This window comes from Varroa jacobsoni, unplaced genomic scaffold (genome assembly GCF_002532875.2).
Source record: "Varroa jacobsoni isolate VJ856 unplaced genomic scaffold, vjacob_1.0 scaffold_793, whole genome shotgun sequence".
Lineage (NCBI taxonomy): Eukaryota > Metazoa > Arthropoda > Arachnida > Mesostigmata > Varroidae > Varroa > Varroa jacobsoni.
This window is the reverse complement of record NW_019213695.1, coordinates 264974-286992: the sequence shown is the minus strand read 5'-3', so window position 1 is coordinate 286992 and position 22019 is coordinate 264974. Positions and strand designations below refer to the sequence as shown.

Here is a 22019-nt window from a genome sequence, read left to right as displayed (position 1 = left end):
TCTGGTCCTCTAAGTCAAATTTTTTTATCCCGTTTTCGTATGCATTCAGTCGACACGTCACGGAGCCTATGGACGACAATGCATCCCCACTGCCGTATACAACTTCGATATAAAGTAGTACTATTTTTGAAATGAACGCATATCACGGAAACCGTGGTGGCACTAATAGCAACAAAATACGTATGTAAGGGATAGTTGATTCTCTATAGTGAAAAGACGACAGCCTCGAGTACACATGTCGTTTGAAGTCGGTACGACACTGTCTTCTCGACGAGCCTATCTACTTGTAGCGGTCTTGTTGAGGTAATATTAGTTACTGCAACTAGAGGTACATATAGCGTAGTGTAAAATCAAATTCCGTTACGCCAATCGAGACTGCATCGACGATCAGAAAAGCTACCTTTCGGCTGTTTTAATGTCCGATATAGGCGGATAACAGGTTTTCTAACTAGGAATCTGTGGTGGCGTTTGGTGGACGCACAATCGCGCTCGAATCATGATCATCCTTTAAACGAAACAAAACACAATACAACTGATAATGTATAGTACGTTCGACGTATAGACCGATAGACAAGTATATGATGATAAACATATGTCTAATTAAGCATGTGTTATCAAATTTGTTACGATCGATCCCGAAAAGAACCGGGATCTCTATTGGCGAACTAGCGTTATCATGCTTACGCGCAGATGCCGAAAACTATACATCTGTACGTTATACGAATATAATACTGTGGTTCTTCTGTTATCTTGCTGCTAAAGGTCGTAGTGATCGGATCCATGTTCATCATTCTGTTTGGTCTCCCGTACACGTCCATATAAACGATAATAGACAGTGTATATTAGCATTCAATAATAACCTTGTCGTTTTTACAGAAGCCCTGCTTAGCTAGGGAACCGCAGCACTCGTGCACCAGCCATCTTTAAGAATGATTCTCATTGACTGCTATTGGCTATTTGAAATTCGGTTCTTCTCTTTTTAATGTCGTGCTACCTGTGACGACTGTCGGTTAACAGCAAAAAAGAGAAACAATTCTGCACCGCTACTTTTAGGTGTTCATATAACGCATTTTGGCTTTCGCTAAGTGCAGTTCTCGTTTGAAAAATTTTGTTGCAGTGCAACGCTTGCCTATATCTAGCGGCGCTTAGAACCGTCCGACGCATTGTCGGACGGTTCTAAGCGCCGCTAAGGCTCACAGGTGTTGACCTTTTCGACATCATTATTATTATCATCTATCGTAAATCCAACGGCAATGCTCTGAATTCAATTTGTTTGTCAAGGATACGCGTCATCTGTCCACGATGAAGATAGTGCTACGAAAAGGGGAAACTCGCAACAAATTTACTTTTCAGAAGCGAAAATCGGATCGGATCTTCTTTTCGCGGACAACCCATAAGTGTATCCGATAACGAAAATAATAGCAAGACATTATAGGAGGCAACTTTTGCCAGACAGAATGTGAAATATGTACATTTACCTGTGTTACATTGAAGTACCATTGTCTTTTAGGCAGGTACATAGATGAAAGGTCACTTATTGCGATTGCCGTTTTCGGTTAAAGCATGACGTCTCTTCTCCAAGTAATTTTCCCACACTTACTAGGTTAAAAACTACGGAAATTAATCGCAAGCTTATCGTAAGCAATCTCAGCATTCACCGTTTTGATCGATTTATCCATCGTTTCTTTCCGTTGACACACTGGCTAGATGTACAATGGCTTAAGGATAGCTTTTTCCGCAACCCGATGTCCAGGTCACGGGCTAATGATACATGATAAATCGTAGCCTAATATGACCCGCCAATTTTGAATTTCATGCTAGCAGATTATGGTTCGAATTTACCGGTTAGCTAAGGAGAGACAGATCTATGTTAATTTTATCAGTTTATATAATAATCAATTGTAAACATACTTCGCATATTTTCATTCAATATGCCTATGATATCAGTTTGCTAGAATTAACTTCGCCATAAGTTTACTAAGATCCAGATGTTATTGGTGCTCCGAAGTAGCTATTTGCCGTCTAGGCATAGTTAACGTATAGTAACGAGCTTGACATAGTTTTTGCTTTCGATATCGCTAGGCCACACCTCTGATTACATCGATGAGCGGTAGCTCCGGGGGTGTTTGAGTCTCCCTGACGCGTAAGATGTGAGGTAAAAAGAATAAGTTATAAATGTGATTATCACACTAAAGCCACGCTATTTCAATCCGCACCTTTATGATTTACAGACAGAGCATTATTGAATCTATATCCGCGGATATATATTTTAAATTTCAAGTAGTACCGCCATTTTGAAATTGTTTTCAAAATGTGCCATAGTAAAATGTAATTTGACAACCGATTCATACTGATCAATATTTACATGTAGATAGATGAATACCTTGTATACATTTCCATTTGGAAGGACAGAAACTCTAATCCTGATCTCTACACGCCTGCAATCTATATTTGTGCAGAATTCAGATGGAATACACAATTTAGACAGAAGCGGTCGTGCTCGCGCCAGTTTCACCCTTTGACCACGGCAAAACCCTTCCAAACAGCTTGGACAAATTATGGGAATTATCCACAGTGCAATCAAACACGCAAAACTTCTACATATGGCCAAGTGCATACGATACTTAGTCGCTGTAACTTTGTAGGAGGAGTGGGCAAATTTGTACGGTCGCACTCATACGCTCCTAGTTATATTCAACCAACAGACGTTAGCGGGCGGTCAGCCCGCTAGAAAAGTTCCCGGAAAGCATTCTCCGCAGAGTATCATCGCACCACACAAAAGAGCAAATGACAGAATACATAAATAGTTCAAGAATAATTTACAATAAACGAGCGGAGCGATTGTCGCCTCGTTCGCAGTGGTGGTGGTGGTGGTGGTGGTGGCAGCAATAGCAGCAATAATTGAACAATAGCAACAAGGAGTCGGCGCAATAGAGCGTTTCTCGAAAGGTCTCTATTTCAACATATAATGATGAAAGCGAACATATTCTAGGACTAAAATAATAGAGATTATCTATACGTGGAACGAACGGTATTTAAGCACAAGTATGGCATAAACGATTTTAACGTGTTTCAATGCATTCTACATCTGCTGAAACATAACATGTATTTTTGTGTTTGTGTACATACTCAAGCACATGTCTGTTTACGAATAACAAAAAGTGCGTGTTGAGTAGGTTTCCCGAAAAACGCAGTTTTGATAGCCGCAGAGGATCAGTTACAGTTATTTGTTTATTACGACAAATTTTTCTAAAGCTGGTGCTTGTCAGTTCCAAAAGCCATTTGTCTATGCTCATAGATACGATGAGAACGTTAGAGGTACGCAAATGTTTTCCTATAACAATTGTGCTCTTATTCTGAAGGGTGGATCAATGTGTGTTTACGTTACAAAACATTTAGGTACCCTTGATCTTCCATGCGGTCATATTTATATACATGCATATTGAATGTAAATACATACAAATACACAGGTTCGTCTAAGAAGGAGCGAGACGAGCGCTGTCTAGTTGCCATCAGCATTCCGTGAGTACTTGTATTGCTGAACTAGCCGTTTTTGTTGATATGGCATTGTGTCAGATTCAGGATGTCCAGGGGTATGCCTCTGCCAAATACGTTTTCGTAACAGAATTAGTGCTCATATAGGTGCAAAGTGACTTACACGTATACTAATACTGGTCTGTTTTGCATCAGCTGGGGGCACACAATCTCGTCTTGATAATCAAAATACTCTACCACTCCACTGGCTTTAGATGTGCCTAAACTACTTGGGTCCATTTAAAGCCAGCGTGAAACCTCTGCATTTCCTGACTTCTCAGTTCTTCACTAAGCGTTAGCAGCGTATCACCGTGTGTACATCGGTTCATCGTTCCTACTCCACCCCCGACCATTTCTATACAGCGGTCGCGCATAGCAAGAGCGATACCAGGGGCCGAAACAAAAGCAACGGCGCCATCATGTCACCAGTGGAAAGAAATGCCGGTCCTTTATCGACAGTTGCCCCTACGATTGCGTCAATTCTGCTGCTTTTTTAAGCATAAAAAGCCTCTTCTCTTTACACAGAAGAGGGGCATTATCCATGGGGTTTCTGCTGGTGAAGCGAACGAGGCGGGGAAATAGCAACGAGACGGGAAGTTGTTCGTGTGGTAGCATTAGAATGAAAGCAAAGCTCTTTTGTCATGTCCTTGTTTCCCGCAACCTAGCAGGCAGCGCCAGCTGGTCCGTTCGCGAAATGTACTGCATTTTTTAAATCAATTTCCAGTTCAAACAACGATAGCGGCGGCGGCGGCGGCGACGCAAGGTACAACCGAGTATTCCTAGCCAATACAGACCTCGCCGACGCTACAACTGTAGACATACTTTCAGCTGGTTACTGAAACACTGAAAAATTGAAAAATAAGAACTAAAAGATAAGCGGCATTCGTGCTGCCGGTAATACAAATACGAGTGAGGCCAGTACGGATGAAGGCGGTTCGGGAAGCGACAAGACTAGAACCGAGGCGAGCGAAAACGGGTAGCAAAAAAAGACGGGAGAACGGAGAGAGTCCAGGCAATGTAGCGAAAGACGCAGAACGTAGATTTGTTGTTGTCTTCGTCGACGAGCGTATCAGCAATAGAACAGTTAATCCGCGCCTCAATGGAAGCGTTGGTCTCTACACTCCAATGCGATGTATCCTTTAACGCTTGACGAAACGCTATGACTTCCGTGAAGACCGTAAGGTAAGGTAAAAATCAATATACTATTTAAGATAGATATATTATAGCAGCACAAAAAATGAGTTTCAGCAGTACAGGTTACCTGTGCAGAACGACGAACCTGGATTGTGCAATACGCGTCTAATCTCGTTTAACTTCAGGGCCCTTACCACTTTTCTGGTCAAAGTTTTTATGGTAAAATTGCGCTAGAACGTATTACCCTATAGACAATAACTCCTCAAAAGTGAGAAAGAGCTCAAAGATAGGACATTGTTTCACGATTAGCGTTTACTGTACCTATGCAATGTTTTTTTTAGAACAGGATAGAGCCGGTCCGACAATTGATTACATCATTACCAAACAGACTTCTGGATTTTAAAAGCATTTATCTATAATTACTGATAGCATTACAAGCTGGCAGTATGCGTGAATGGGTTGCTTAGTTGTGCATTTGAATCGGCTGCTGCTATAACTATTATCATTATTATTATTAAATTGAAAGGCAGGTTAGAATGAATTAGTATATCGGTTCTTTATTGAATGTTTTTTTTCTTCGTACGAGGAACATGGCTTGTTGCCGTTTCCAAACGGTTTGGTCGTAGCCGCCGCTGTTTTGTGCGTAAAAACATCGTCAGCATATTAAATGTCCATATTTATCAATAATTCTAGCAAAATTCCACGTTCGACCCTACTTCCTGTTCCTTTCTAGTATCAGTCCACCCATGCGCTAGCATATCGTACCCTTGTCACAGCGTCGTTATCTAGCGTGGACACAGAATGAGAAGATCGGAACATTCTTTTTGCTAGCCATTGCAAGCTTGACGTGTATTTTGCCGACGACACATCCCGGGATTGACGTAAACATGGCTTATCGCCCGATTTCTCATCCGTAACGATACGTACGGAAGGTCCAAGGAAGGCAAGTTTTCTTGCAATGTATCTAGATTTCTACTGAGTTAAAAAATATCAAAACTCTGATTTCGAATATCTATATATCTTGTTCGGTTAATTACGTCGTGTATAAGTTTGATTCGTATGCGTCGTCTTGCAGTTATCAGATTGTGATTAATTGTTCCTCGTGAGGCCACACCAACACGATCAGAGCGTGACGACCAGTCATAAAGGCTGGTTTCATCTGCCATATGACGTAACGATCAAGCAGTGTTTAATTGTCCTTCTCTCATAGAATACTTGTATATCTATGACGATGTCCAAGTAATCTACTTGATATAAATACTGAACAGTTATTTGTCCGGCAAATACACCAAGTATATAGGCTGTTGTTATTAAATAAGCTGCCCGTATAGAGAATGGTTGTTGCCGACATGCAAGGGCCACACGTAACGTTACGTCGGTACAGTGTCTCTATCGTCAAATGAACATAGATAGTAAAGTTAACATGTGCCATCGCCATTGCAACGTTCTCCTACACACGAGATAGCCATCCCGTATCGCTGTAGCCTACTCTGACCACAACCTTTATTAATATGACGATATATACTGAAAAACACTATTGCCACTGTCCATGAACGTCACCGTATCGTCGATTATTGCTGGAGGACAAAATAGACGTATCTTTCCATACGGTTTATGTTATATTGTAATAGTAATATAGATAGATTCGTTAGTCGTCGGCTAGTCGCAAGCCTAAGCTTGGCTAGCTCATCAGAGTCTAGCGCGTACATATTCTCTCTAGAGATAAAAGACATAAACATATATGCCTGATTATGACATTTGTACAGCACACCGGGCCCGCGTATTTGTGGAGGCTAAATATGGAACGTGACAAATAGAAAGCTCCTATGCTAGTCATTCGTATTAACAAACATTCCAAAGAAAAACAGTAACCAGACGAGCCAGGTTTGAACACTCCGTGCACTGAACTCTCAAGCGTCGCCCGTCATGCTGACCCTTATCGTGCTGGACAATTTTTGAATAGAAAATACGACGATCAGTCGACGGGAAAAGCCATAACGTCCACAACTAGTGAATGGGTGGGGCACACACCTAACTCAAGTAGTGATGATTACGAAATCAACGATACCGATAGGAACTCCTCGTAGAAGTCGAACGTGAACGATAGTTGAATAAGAGAACGCCACCTTTATCAACCGTTCTCAAATCATTGAATTCCGTCCTTATCTAGATGCCAACTAAAAATGTTTTTTCTCTCGCTTTAAACCTCTTCTTCTAGGCTAATTAGAAGTGTAATTAATTAGCTCATGATGGATAGTTGTGCCTACGTTGTTAAGGACCACGTACTGATGTAGCGCGCATGATTACAACGATAATATACCCAATTATGTTTTACCAAACAAGCCTGGTGTCCAGGGTAGCTGTTAGCTGGAACAGGGTGCCGCCAAAGAACCTACGTGTCTATATGACAGTCCAATGAGATTGATTTGTTTGGTACCGATCAGTTTCAATATGTGTATATATATCGGCTTTCGTGAGTGTCGTATACGACACTGGTAATAAATAACCGAATCTATCATAAGCAAGCAGATCTATTAAATGCTATGTATTGGCGCTCTCATTTCTCCGCAGCGGTATGTCCATGAACTGTTCAGTAATGCCAGCAGCTTGCTTATTTTGCTTTTGGCCATCATAGAGCCGAAAAAAAAACTCTGAAACTATCAACGTGTCTACAACTACACCCATTGTCAAGAGCTAATATTTTGTCTCTTCACTATTGACTTCATTTACGTATATCAGTCCGTTCGATCAGTCTATTCACAAGAAGACCGTACTTAAGCTGCTCAGATCTATTTTTAGATGGGTGGATGCTGTCAACTGTATAACGAGCAAGATAGTCGTTCGCTAACAGAAGAACTAATATGGGTCTTCGCTAAATCGGGAAGAAACTCAGTAAGTTCTATTGGACAAAATGAGATTTCCGCCTTTTGAATAAACTCATCCGACAAATAGACATGCAATTACTGTAGAATTTTGTGCCCTGCCTATCTATTCCGATCGGGTACATGCATTATCGACGAAGCGAAGCAGAGTTTGCTCTATACTAACGTATAAAACAATGCCCCCACTGTCCTGAACGGTACGTTACTAATTGCTGCTAACCTCGACCGGCCTTCGTGGCAAATTTTGCGAGCGCGACTTTTTTTTTTCTTCGTTCTATTAACGTTTAATACAGGATTGTTCGATCAATCAATTTAGAGGTAAACTCTGTTATGGAAGAATGTACGTAACTAAAGCAAAAATCCCTTTACCGCCATAAAGCTTCTTCGGGGAGCGAGCTATCCTTTGGGTAAAATCGCCATTAAGAGGTGTAAGAGGTAACTACCTCTCAAAAAAACGTACCTCTCAATTAGAAAGAGCATTTCAATAGTGCACAGGGATCCAGCCTTTCGGGTCATCTTAACGAATGTTCAGCGTTTCTCCATAACGTCTGAACAATATTAACGTTTCACTGTTAGTCATGCCCCATGTTGGCATTCGATTTAAATAAATCTGTTGGCCAAATTGAGCGTTCATACACCTCGGCACCTTCACAAAACCAACGAAAGTAGTCGAAAATGTTCATCTATTGAAAGATCAACAATACAATCACAGTGGTGGTTGTCATAGTGAGAAAAAAGAATATCGAAAGAGTGGTTATGTATAAATGAGACGCGATACCCAAAGCAGTTGTGCTTGATCTTTGCTTGATCCTCCAACCATCTTCGCATTGAAGTATTTCTGGCAGTAACGTCAATGGACAATTAAAGAATTGCAGTTGGGCGCCAGCCGGAACAGGCGTTAACCTATTTATTTGAGCTGCGTGAGTTAAATGAGACAGCGGTGTTAGGTATAGTTAATTTTGCTTTATTCTATAAACATTCTATGACTGACAGCCAGTTACAGAGCGTGGTCATTTTGAAACGATGCCAATAAACAATAGACAACAGAGCCAAAAAGGTAGTCCGCCACCAAGGCCTAGTTGATGTCCTAACAGGCCCACTTATACTTGTTGTTGTATTGGTAGAGGAGAGTACGTGTACATATACATCCGTATAAGCAGTCAAACAGAATTCTAGGCGTGCTTAGACAGTGCCGTTCGATCAATGTAGCCACGACTCGACATCTAGCTACTGTTGTCTCATGTGGGAATTTTGGTATGAACTTGTAGAAAGAGAAATGCGCCTTCTTTACCCTAAATTTCTCTTCAATTACCATATTTTATCGGCTTTGATTCTGTTCTAAATATAACTCGAGTACTAGTAGAAAACAGGCATCGACAGAAACGGTACGTGTAATGCATCCGTCCTGTTATTTCATCTGATGATTCGCTAAATAACGTCCCGTTGACACACCCCCACTGCGCGACTACTGTGTAATGTCTCAGTGAAAACGATGTTTCGCCTATATGGCTCCGGTTGAACAGCTAATGGCAACTGATAAAGTAAATGTGTCTCAAAGCACTTCAGTGTAGTATATGAAAACCAGTTGAATTTGTGTAGAAACGATAGGGTTCAACTGGCACACAGCAGCCAGATTTTTTTAATGCTACCGCTAATTCTTCCCGTTTTCCATAAGCTGAGTTGTTGTCTGCATAGAAGTTAGCGTTCTACTTACAAAAAAACAGTTGTCTGTCGAACGCGATGCTCGCATTAATTTACGGCCTCTTGCCTAAACTTAGTTCGCTAGGGGAAACGTATAAGACACGACTTCGCCTTTCTGTTTTTTTTCTTGTTCTTCCCATCGTTCAGTTTACTCTGTACGACATCGACGAGCGCTCGTATGGTTTTCCCATCTCAACTTTGAAACTTCGAGTCTGATTGGCTAGAAGGACAAAACGTATGACGAACGTAGACAGTGCTTCCATACACTAATCGAACCTTATAACCTGGATTCCAGCGGTTTAGAAGACGGGAGCAGGTTAAGATTGGCAATTAGAGATAGTGGATTGCGTCTACGCCGAAATCTCCACTACGGTAAAAGCAATTGCTTTGAACCAAAGCCAGTTAGTCATGACGATTGGACGATCAAGGTACTGGCCATAATCAGATAGTAGCAGTCTCTCTACACAATGTTGCCTGTCCAACTTTTGGCTAGTCAAAGTCATTATTGTTTATAAAAGAGCTAGGTTTTTTCATTTCACCGCACCGCCTGGTTGATGCAAATGGCAGTTGTGATATGCACAATACATGTGTGAGCGAAACGAACCAGTGTGAACTTCACGAATTTCCAGGAAGGAAGTGTACAAAACAGGCGCCTATGAAACTAAACACAGAGTGACGCGTTTTTAATAGTTGTTTGTAGTTTCGAATGTATGACCGTAAATATGAAGGGGACGTTTATTGCAGTCGCAGGCTCTATCGTGCCATTCATTGACAGCTAGTTCGTTAGCTGAGACAAAGTAAAGCGTGCCATCAGACCGGAGTGTTCAACCTGTAATACATTTCCTTTCATCCTTTTGGAAAAATAGCTATTGCGTGAGCCGTTTTAGGGTCACGGTATGGCCGGCTGGTCAAAGAGACGGCCGGCCGGCCAGCCAGTATCAATCCACTCACTGGACTGCTTGATCGTAGGCTATCGCCGGCCGCCAGCTGTTGTAGCAAATACAAATCGTATAGTGCTGGTTATTGTTGTAATGTGGCTGCGGTATGCACATAAGAGTATCATAATGATCGTGACGCCGATGGTAATGTAAACTGTAAAATAGGAGCAGCCGGGTCGGCGAAGCAGTGTTCTGCCGTGGTGGCGTAATCAGCGAATCGGGCGCTGGCTGTTGCTGGCACACACGAACAATACAACAGAAAAACGTGAGTAGAACAGATATAGCTATGTGAAAATGTACGGCGTGACCTTCTTAAAAAAGAATAGGAACAAGAAAACTACGAGAACATCAATAAAAAGATGAACCCTAGAACGATCCTGGCACTATTAACGGGCCGCATTTAACGACAATTGCAGTATAGACAGACTAATAAGAAACACGCACAGACAGATCGTACAAATAGGCAATGCCAAATCGACGTATGTACAAACACGTGTAGCATACGCACGGTTTCGTTGATTCACACGAATGGTATATTATAGGGGATTATAGCAAATGACAAACTCGGGCTTAACGTCGCCATTGTCACTACCATCAGGGTCGTTAGCTTTGTACTATCATAGAGTCAACGTGGCGGCGATGGTCATCAACGGCACTCGGAAGAGTAACATCAATAGCTGCAATATATGATTCGGTGATGATTTCTGTCGATCAGTAACAAGAGAACTTGATTCCTACGTCATCGACACAGCGACACATGCGACTGTATGAGCTTTGTGACGATGTACAAGCGTTTTAGTGGAACAGCTCACTCGACGGTGTCCTTGTGCGATGCTCCTCACATAGCCAGGATAAAAGACCTACGATAAGAAGGACGCTGATATGTCCACCATCACCAACGCCAATGTCACTAGTCCGCGCTGCTGGTGAGCATGGCACCGTCGTAGTTTCCCTGCCGCTTCTGCATAGCAATGGCCATTGAGCGCCATGGAAGGTATTTGCGAACCCTACCGCAGCGTCCGCTTCCAACGACTGCGGCGTACCTGGCGTTATTGTCAGTGTAGTTGCGCTCACCATCATGGCCGCTCATGCAAACGACGAATAGCCAACTGAATGAATTTAATATCGTCTTTGTCGCCGTCGACGTCTCCTGCTTAACACGTCACTCGATGGATTATAGTATTAGAATTTACTTTATCTGCTATAGGGGTTTCTATCCGTGTCGAGTCCGTTTCACGAGACTCCGTGTTGACACTAGCGCTAGCGCTGTTACAGTGAGCGGCCTATTTGCAATGGTGCCATAAACAAATGGAAAGTCTGGCGCGTGTATGTGTGCGTCTACAGCTGTGGTCTGCACCCAGATCGTGGCACCATCATTGCTGCTATCAGATTATTATTATATCACATCTGTCTGTTGATGGTCGTCGCTGACGTTAGTAAACTCACCCGCAGACGCGGACAACTCGTGCCCTTCACGCGGAGCAAACTGTAGATTAAATCGTCATTACATGATCATTATTATTATTCGTAGATGACGCACAAATGATAACTACCAAAATAACAAGCAGTTGAAAGGGACAATGGAATAGCACGGTAAAACAATAGCAATAGCTGGACCAAAAACGCATTGAGGCTTGTGCTTTTGCCTCCTTCCCTTTCCCGCCCCGCTTTCCTCGACAGACGCTATATTCTTTCGAATTTTTTGTTAATTTTTTTTAAAAAAATCCACATTTTATTACCGCCTCCTGTTGCAGTGATACGACGAGTCAGCAATGAGCACTGCATAACATGACACGCCTTGTTCTGAGAAACGCCAAGGCACTGCATCCTTATATCTGCGTTTTAGTGGTCATACTCAGGCCCTGCATAAAGTGGTTACCTGTATTATTGATGGTATATTACACTCAAGGTTATTTTATTGTCTTAGCCGGCATGTACATGGCGAAATGACATAAAAGTTGCCGTTGTTGTGGGCTAGCACGCACCTTGTTCTCGGGTAGCCAGTAAGAGTAATTTGTACCCCTTCCTATTGTCGCCATCGTCTAATCAGCAATAAAAGCAGCGACATCGCAGGGTGTTTCACAAACTCAGCAACAAATCTGTCCTCGTACGCTGACGGCAATGACTTATTCGTCCTTAAATATATTCTGTCAGCACTGATATTGTGATTTCTTATCGTCAATTATTCATTCGCTAGCACGCAGTCGAGTAAAGACACAGGTATGCCGAGAGCTAGCCTTGGCGATTTTGTAGGCACGGCGACAACGTCACGAAGGAGGACAGGAAAACGAGTCACGTCTGGCACAAGGAAATCTTGTATTGTCGGAAATACCGGAATATCCGGTATGTCTGGGAAAATGTCAGTCTACTCTCCAGCACTGAAGTCTTAAAGAGGTCAAAAATGGCCGAACCGGTAAATGAAAAAGCTATCGACAAAACTAGCGAACTCTCTCTCTTTCTCTCTCTCTCTCTATTTGGTGGTAACAAGTGGTAATATTCCTCAAGCCTCAATACCCTTCGCTGCAATCTGGCCAACTAGATGACCCCTCATTTGCTATTTCGAACTAATTACCCTTTTCGTTCCCCTATTACTTTTAACCATCATATTCATACGACAGTACGGACATGGCATAGCCGTGTTCCGTTCGACGGCACGCTCCAGACTGTTAGCAGGTCTGTACTAGCATCATATGCTTATTTTGTGGAAAAAAAAAGAAGGGAAAATACAAAGAAAGAGAAGAGATACGATTCGTTGTTACAAATGTCACCAATCTCCATATGCGTCTGTGTGTTCTTGTAGTAAACGCGCAGATTGCCATACAAAACGACTACACAACAGTTCTACCTATTAGAACAATTACTAACGTAGCAATATTCCTTATGACGAATCATCGAGTGCAAGTATGAGACGCTACTGAAAGCACATAACAATCATTCATTGTATAATACTCACAAAAATAGATTGTATGAAGCCTCAAGTACTTTTCATTTGTTCTTACTGCAGATAGAAATGTTTCCTTATGAACTCTATCACCATATGTTACCCTATGCGTATGTGGTACTGTTAGAGCAGAAATGGGACAGTTTTACTTGTTCATAGCAGGAGATCGAGAGTAGAATATATATATATATATATAAATATAGTAATATATATAAATATAAAAAATAGAGTAGTCATTTCTGATATAACATCGAAGACTGTTAAAACGGTATAATCAGCGTAGTCGTCGTGATAGCTTTGATTCTATGATGGAGCTCTATCTCATCGGTTAGTTCTATTTTGTTGTTATGCTCACACTTACAAACCTACCTCTCATCTCGAGAGCTATTGAGTCTGTCACATACTACAAAATGAATACGTCCTATCTTCACTTGAAAGAAGACCATCTTCAGCAGAATACAAATGCCGTTTTAGTTCGTACTTTTCTCGGATCACTTCAGTAAGTTCAAACCACCTTACTACGCTTAACGCTGACACGGTTTTGAGGCAAACGTATTCACTAAGAGTTTGTTTAGATTAGAGAATATCATCTCTCCAACGGAATACGTCCCTGAAATAGAGCGACTTCAGGATACGTTATGTCCTGAGGAGAAGTCCTGGGCGAACGTCGATATTTCGTGCTGACTCTGACAGCGTTGATCATGTGGGTCTACGGAACGCATAGTCCCACTTACGTGTTCATATTATACAAGTATTTGGCCTGCTGAAGGACACTTTCCTACGCATGATTAGCAAGGGAATCGAATCCGTTTCACAACCTCGAATAGCATAGACTCCGGAAGTCCAGGGAATCGGGTACGCACTATCGTATTTGCTGGGACAAAACAGATAGCAGCGGTAGAGTTGTTAGCGTCCAAGGCAGAGAGCAGCTTGAATTCTTCCAATGATTGATTCACTAGTAATTAATCACGTACAGTCCGACAGACTACGTTAAATGGTCACATAAAGGATGTTGGTGATTCGCCGAACGGATTGTCGTCTGCATGATGAAGACCTTCGAAAGCGAGAAATTTCCAGCGAACAAGCGACTGAGCGACACAGGACGCACACCTGATCGCTGTGCCAAACCCTCACCAGCTCAATGTCACCATTGGCAAACGTAAATTTGAGGGGCTAACACCGACATCAGCTACGGTAATATCAGAGCAAACCAAGCGCATCTACTCCGTTCTCCTCTGAAGTGCTGTCTTCAAAGTGTAGCATCAGAAATAGCAATGGAATAGAATAAATCACGCAGCAGTGCTCATCAGATGAACGACTATGAAGAGCGAAGTAAGTCTGCGCCTACATGAATCAAGCCATATCAACGAGGGCGGGTCCCCTTAGTTCAAGAAATGAACTGTGTACAAACGCTTAACTCGGTGGATTTATTTATCAGTTTGTCGATCTATTTTTACCGGAATGAATTATGCTAACGGTCCAATTTGAACGGCTGTGAGCCAGATCTCTCGCCAGTTTCAAAAGGAGACGAGAACGATGTTCGAGCTTTTTTCATTTCTTGTTATGAGGTAGAAGTGATTCAGTGGATCCAGCTGAAGCGCTAGTTAAAACTATGCGAAGCGGAAAGAGTTCACTCTTTTGCGATCGACTGGGCACGGTTATTAATATTGCTAATCGTTGCGTATAAATGGCCCCGACTGTGACAAACTGATCTGTTAAAACGATACTTCTGTATAAAGAGACAAAGCAACGAACACAGCGGAGGGACGCGCACGATGATTCTCCGAGAGCCAAAAGCAAGTGAGCCAGATCTGAGGACACAGGCTCTGTCGAATGGCATTACCGTCCAGCAGAACGTCACTATTTCCGTTACTGAGCCGATATGTTATTGGTTAGTAACGATTGGAACTGGCCATTTCGGCTAGTCATATCAAGCGGCGAACGTTCAATCTTATAGAAGATACGCTTTTAGTTGTTAGACGACAAACCGCACTATGCCAGATGTTTAGCAAAACGTTACTCAATCGTTCGTGTGCTTAATAACATAATACAGGAATTAGCTGCGACAAAAGGCCAACGAAAGTACGAGGAAATCATAGATAAAAACATAAATTCAACTATATAGGGTACGACAGCTAGATGTAGGAGGATTCAGTTGAACTTCGTCCCATATCTAGCGTTTGTAGTATCCACTTGCTACTGGATAGGCGAAAAGGGAGCTTGTTTCATTGACAACAGGGTCGCCATATCACCTGACTGCGTATCGAGAAATCAAAATACCGCAACATACACAACAAATGCAAGCTTAAACTTAAAATACCTTTATAAATACTTTAGTACCATTTTGGAAATAAATTCTAGTCACTACATCGAGTAGTCTTCCAGAGTTGGTGCCTTTGCTAAATGACACTCCTATTGTAATCCATATAATTAGTATTCGTTGTCCCTTGATTTCTGAACATCGACCCACGTACTAGTTATATGTGGGCTCTGCTCTCCGTAAGTCCCTTGTAATTTTTGTTATCCAGTGAGGATCCGAAGATGGATGCTTCCAGTCAAAATAAGGGGTGCGATTATGACACCTGTTCTATTCCTCCTTTTGTCGTATTTTGCTGTGTGCTCTATCCATTGAGAGGATTGCTCAAAGGTCCTTTGCGAAATCCAATAATGCTATCCTAGAATTGGGAGATGCATGTCGTCCCCCTCGGTCGATCCTCCAAGTTCGATAACAACCGCTTGAAGGCACTTCTGCACAAAGACGGCAGGCCAACAGCTGTGAACTGGCCGATTGGAAGATGGGTTGCAGCCTTGTAACCCCCGTGTGTGAATCTGTGTCATGTGCTCAGACATTAAAAGCCTGAATGTTGCAGAAACTGAGACAAAAACATTGCTTTATATTATCTGCCACATAAACAGACTTCTACATAGAATTATAACGAGTGAAAAAAGGTGGTGTCTGTGCGACAATACGAAGTTAAGAAAGGAATGAGAAATATGCCTAAGCCCAGAGTTAGGCCAAGTCTACAACCTAAAAATCCCATCATTTGCATTTCGTGGGATCAAAGCGACTTCATACACTGGCATATATCTAAAAAAACAATAGTGATTTTTATAGAGCCCAGTTACTTCGACTGAACGAAGTTGTCTAATAGAGAAGAACCGATAGACGACACAATCATCTTCATCATCAACAACAATACCAAACAGTCGCTACGCCCTCGTGCAAGAGCATAAGTTGAACGTTCTTTTACACATATCCTATTTCTTAGACATAGCACCGACGGATAATTACCTTCTCCAGTCACCGGCAAGTAAAATAGGTAATAGCACATTTGGTAATCTATAGCGTCTCAAAAACTGGCCTGGACGCGTCTTCATACCAGGCTCGATAACAGAGAATACATAGCGAATCAATTCGTGTCTAGACTTCGAATAAAGCGCTATCTTTCTTAAGTGAAAAAAATTGCCATTACCGTATAATCTCAGATTTATCTATGACTTAAAGAAGAACCCACACATCCTCTCAGTTTTGTCGCAGAGTCGTTCTTACTGAAAAAATATATAAGGCCAAATAAACTGGAGCGTCCGCAACCATTCTACGAAATACCGCTCCTATTTCTAGATCGTTTCTTGTTTTTAGACTTTAGAGAAGATGCTTCTGGGGGCGGCATGTTGTTAGTTAAAGCCGCGACGACGCTGCAGTGAAGTTAGGAAGTCCGGAAGCGTTTTTTGAACGGCTCGACCTTTCTGCTCACATTTGCGCTCACTGAAGGCGACTGAATTCCCTTTTAATAACGAGAAAAGCCGTCTGCGAAAAATTAGCCTAGTTAAGCTGACGTTATGGGTATACAACTGTTTAAAGTCCTCGTGTTAGATTTAGCCACCAAGCGATCACACAATGATACGACGAGAGAAAAAAAACACTCTTTTCCAGCAGTGGAGACAGACGCTGGATCGACAACGCCAAAGGAAACACGACTGCCAATGTCTCCAGCAGCAGCAGCAGCAGCAGGGGCGGCCGTCGGCAAGTCGAGGATAAAAAACCGCGCTTGTGATGAATTTCAGCAGATCTTCTGCAGCCTTTCATAAACAGTTATTGCAAAAACTACTGTTGTTACCTCTATAAGCGCTACCCCAGTTAAGAACGTCCAGCGGCCTCTAGCGTAACGTTTTAGGCGCTCCGGGTGCTGAACTTAAGATACGTCCACGGTGAAGGTTGGACCGTTTGCTGATACGTTATAGCTACTGTAACAAGTTGAAATGCTTCCCAGTTTGATACGCCTTCGCAATCTCTTGAGGTCATCTCTTCTACTACTCTGACAGCTTCGGCAAAAAAGCAGACAGTTGCTGCCCCTGCCGAAACAGAAGCATCAGAAGAAAAAGATAATTGCTATTTGGGTTTTTTTGCTGCTCGTCCTTATGGGTCGCTTTGATGGCCGGCTAAAGTGGATATGACGTCGCAAAAGTAAACTAAGTAACGAAGAGATCGCAACGTTGTTTTAAGAACGTTCTGAATTGAATCCTAGAGGAGGACTGCTTTGAACAGAGTAAAGGGTACAGTTGTTAAGCGCTCTGTAACGAGACGAGTTTTCATTGATCTCTTTCGTTATCGAACACTCATTGAATACAAAAACAACTCGATATTCTAAAAAGTTCAGAAATAATTATAATATCCGCGTTTAAGCAAATAGGACGCAGGAAAATATTCTGTGTATTTTCAGAATATACAACGGTGCCTAATAAATATCAAATTTATGATACATAAAGGCTAGATACAAATCAGTAGAATTTTGATTTAACTTCTGCAGGCGAATGTTCATACGCTATAGACTAATGAATGGAGATAAAATCCATACAAAAGTGTGGACCATTGTGATCTGTCCCTAAATGCAAGTGGCGGGAAATATCGTCGTTACTTTTAGTATCCATGAAGATGAAGTCCAATCGCCAGTAAGCATATGCACGAGACTACCATACTCAGATTTTTGCTAGCTGTGCACTAATGCTTCATTCTTGTGATATCAAAAAAAGGATCTGTCAACTTTAGGACATCTCACGAAAAACGACAGGAAGGGCTGTGTTCTCGTAATGAGCTCTACCGATCAGCGGTAAAACCTAGGCAACGAGGTAGCGAAACAGAGCATATTTGGTACTTCGTATTGCCTAGAACCAACATCGATGATAACAGAGCACACCTTGTACCTACTAGGCAACCTTATTAATAGCAACAAGTTGTAAAATATAGGTTATAGAAAGTATAATCAGTTTTTCCAAATTTTCCCTATAATATATATCCCAAAAACGAAACAGTAAGTAATAGGCAACCCCTCAGGACATTTATGCATGCGGCAGCAGATTTCTAGATTTTACTGAAGTAAAGGTAATCAGCTATCTAACAAGCTAATCATGTGGAAATGGAAGCATCACTCTGACGGCGTAGAGCCGGTGGATGTTCCCATGTCTAGCTACTATAAATAGTCTGAACCAGCAAGTAATTGATGCTTGAGAAGAACAAAGATTGCAATCCGTCCCGTTTAGCTTCGTTCCAACGATAACTCCAGGTTATGCGACCTACCCAGGCAGGATACCCAAATCGGAATGCGAAACCAACAGACAGACGACCTAACAAACATTAAACGATATTTCCAAGGGCAAACATATTTTTCGAAATTAGTCAAGCTGCACCGCGCCACAGATGGCACGGCTTACTTCTGCAATACCATTATTTATTTCGATTTTGTTGGCTAACCTAATTTACATGAATTGGATGGAAGGATGCACTCGATGGGCCAGATGGTGCCTATCGGCACAAATACAGCCAGGTTATTACCTAAGAAGCCACGTAACGGAATATGCGACCTAATTGTCAATACATACATGGGTTAGCATCGTATGTGGCAAATCAGAAACCAATGGCTAATTTCGAATTAATGGCGTATATTTGTAATAGAACATACTATTATGTGCGTGTCATATCACCGTCTAGCATTCACTGTGTAAATTCCCCTATAATGAGATATGTATCCCTATGTATATACAAATCTATTATATCACATCTATCTATCTATATACAAATCTTCTATAATAGCATTGGTTGATTTCGTATTTCTACAATGTTAGAAACGTCTATCTCTGGTGAAATGATCAAACCTAATTTGAGCTGGTACGTATTTACTTTTGAATTTTCATGCTTCATTGTACTTAATGAATAGCTACCTATTGGGGACTTCATTATGGTCTTACGTTCACAGTGGGTATTCTTGTTGGCTATAATTGACTGACTCGATAATTATGATTTAGAGGCAAAAATATAGGCAGGATAATATGCCATCTGACTTGTCATTCAAGCGTACATTGAATTAGGCTGAACCGATTAACTTCAACATCCAATTAAGCACAAAGAATATTCACAAGTTAGCAAGCTTTTGCTAAATTTAGTAGCAGTATAATACTTGTCATGGTAGTAACTGTTGATTGAAGTTAATTGTCTCCTGCGAGTTCTTGGCCAGCATAGCTCACTCGTTCAATTATGACTCGTTTTTCATATCTGCGTGACGACTTCAAGTTGTTATCTGTCCTGTATCGTTCCGTGTTCATTTCAACGACGACAATTCCTCTGACTTCTTAACTTGGCTTGACCCGGCAGCAAGAAGATTTGTCTCGCTAATCTCGGCAGTTCACAACGACAAATCGCATCGTTGGTCAATTAGAGGTGATGCTGGTTATCGAATGCCTTATCGCCCCCTAGGCTCGTACGGCGACCTACGAGAAGGGACCGCTACCAGCTGTACTTCTTGTCTCACTATGCACAACAGTAATATACTGTATAAGGCGAAAGAGCTGTGACAGAGTTCGAGCAGACGGTGGGCTCTATTACGATGCGTGGTTTTCGTCTAGTTCCATGGTTGCTGATCGCTTTGCGGTGGCAATGTTGTCATGGCTCTATTGTCAATGGTTGATTACTCGTATACGTATATACACTTTACTAGACAGCCGAGACTTCTTGCACCACTTGGTGCCGTTGCAAATACGGACTGCTTTTGGAAACTCCATGCATTTTGGAAAAGCCAAGCTCACTCACTGCTCTGCTGGGCTTCGTTCGCTTTCAAGCTGTGATCGAGAGAGGCCTTTCTGGCTAGCGGGATGCTGAATGAACTCTTCTGGGCACCCAAATTGTAAGCCGCTATTACCATCTGGAAAGAGCAGCCCGTTTCTAACCGTAACCCAAATAACCAGCCAGCTGAACATATCGAGAACTCCCGAGACCTGCAAACAAGGCACTACCGCCCCGCTAGTGGTCGTTTGTGACGACGACTGGCAGTGGCTATTGCCGTCGTCATCGTTGTGGTCGCAAAGTGGCCACATCTTCGTTCCAACGAACGAGAGACCTCATGAAACGAGCAAAACACTTCAACTGCTTTGCCCGCCTTCTGCTCTCCCAACCGCTTGGCCCTATTTGCCATATATTATGATACGGGACTAGAATATGCTCTGGGTACCAATCCTGCACGGTCCCGAAAATTTAGCGGGACTCTACAACGAGGATGGGGGTGGCACTACAGGACTACCGACCCCAGATGAAATAGCTGCTATCCACAAGGGAAGCTGGTCTCGAGAACGATTGAGTGACAGCTGCATACTTGAGCAGCAGAAGCAAGCACTACGACAATTGAGTGATCGGACTTTTTCGGTCACCTGGATTGGAAAACAGCTATAGATCTGCCAGAAAAGGTATAATATTAGTTTGTTTCACAACAAGCATGACTAGTATACACTGGAGCTTAAATATATGCATATAATAAACATATGAGAGGTTGCCGTCTAAAGGAGCCTAGATACACCCCAACTAAAAACGAAAAAATCGACCACTCCATAAAACATATAGTTGATTGCTTTTCTTTGTGCTAGAATAAGTAGTTAGCCTGAAGTGCATTCTCGACTAAGTTTGACATATTTAGCTTTTGTAATATCTGTGGTAGAAGCATGTATTGAAACAGGCTTAAGCCGTTTTAAACGGAAAGCCTTAACATCCCTATACCTACTGTAATTTTGATGGATTTTTAAAGTGTTTCTGTTGCATATTTTTTCGAGATTTACCATCTAAAGGCAAAAAGCAAATCCAAAAATACAGGCTATAACTAAGATCAAAGAAGAAAGATTTTGGTCTTCTACGAGGAAAACTCTATTTCCCGTCTTTTTAATCAATATATGAATACTGAAGATATTTTCTCAAAAGAATCAGATGCATAAAGAAGACTCCAAACATATAGCATGTATATGACACAACATGGACCAACAAGGATTTGAACTCATTTTCACAGGTATCCGTTATATTTGAAGTCTCAATTATATGGGTTTTATTTTGCTTACGAACGCGTTTGGCGCTATAAGAAGCGCTGGACAGAGATTAAATGTCATATCTCTACTGGACGAATCTAACAGCAAACATTGCCTCGCTGAAACGACGGGATATCGCTCCACGCTTTAATATTCTGCTCAAGGCTTTGAAAGCCAAGGCTTAGAGCAAGCGTCTCGTTAGAGCTTAACTCTTCGTCGATTTCTTGTAAGACTGGCAAATTTTTGAGGTCTTCAACGGCGCACAACTTTCTCCGTTATAATTGAATTCATTTAAAGCTGTGAACCATCAATCGTTAAAACAGAGCCCTATATTTATACGAGAAGAACTGAAATTTAGCTAGTTGAATGATAAAGAAGACCGCTGAACTGGCAGCACGAAGAATCTACCCGCCAGGTGCATTAAGGCAAGTCTAGACAAACTAGCTTCAAATATGATGTTGTTCTTTCAACGAAAGCCTATATTACTGAAAAGCGGGGGTCGGATCTCCTAGGTGGATCGTGTAAGAGACTCTTCATTTTATAGAGAACGAA

At 41.9% G+C, this 22019-nt stretch overlaps 1 protein-coding gene across 6 annotated transcripts in view; it reads right to left on the bottom strand.

The window, feature by feature from the left end:
* Positions 1-22019, bottom strand: part of LOC111263839 (uncharacterized) — a 246032-nt gene that overhangs the window by 149207 nt on the left and 74806 nt on the right. The window contains exon 1 of one of the 6 annotated variants that reach the window (XM_086969807.1): positions 13500-14164. The exons of the other annotated variants lie outside the window; for them this stretch is intronic. Coding sequence (XP_086825933.1) covers positions 13500-13576 — 77 coding nt within the window. The 5' untranslated portion in view covers positions 13577-14164. Of the gene's footprint in view, positions 1-13499; positions 14165-22019 lie in introns of those variants that run through there. 6 annotated transcript variants of the gene reach the window in all.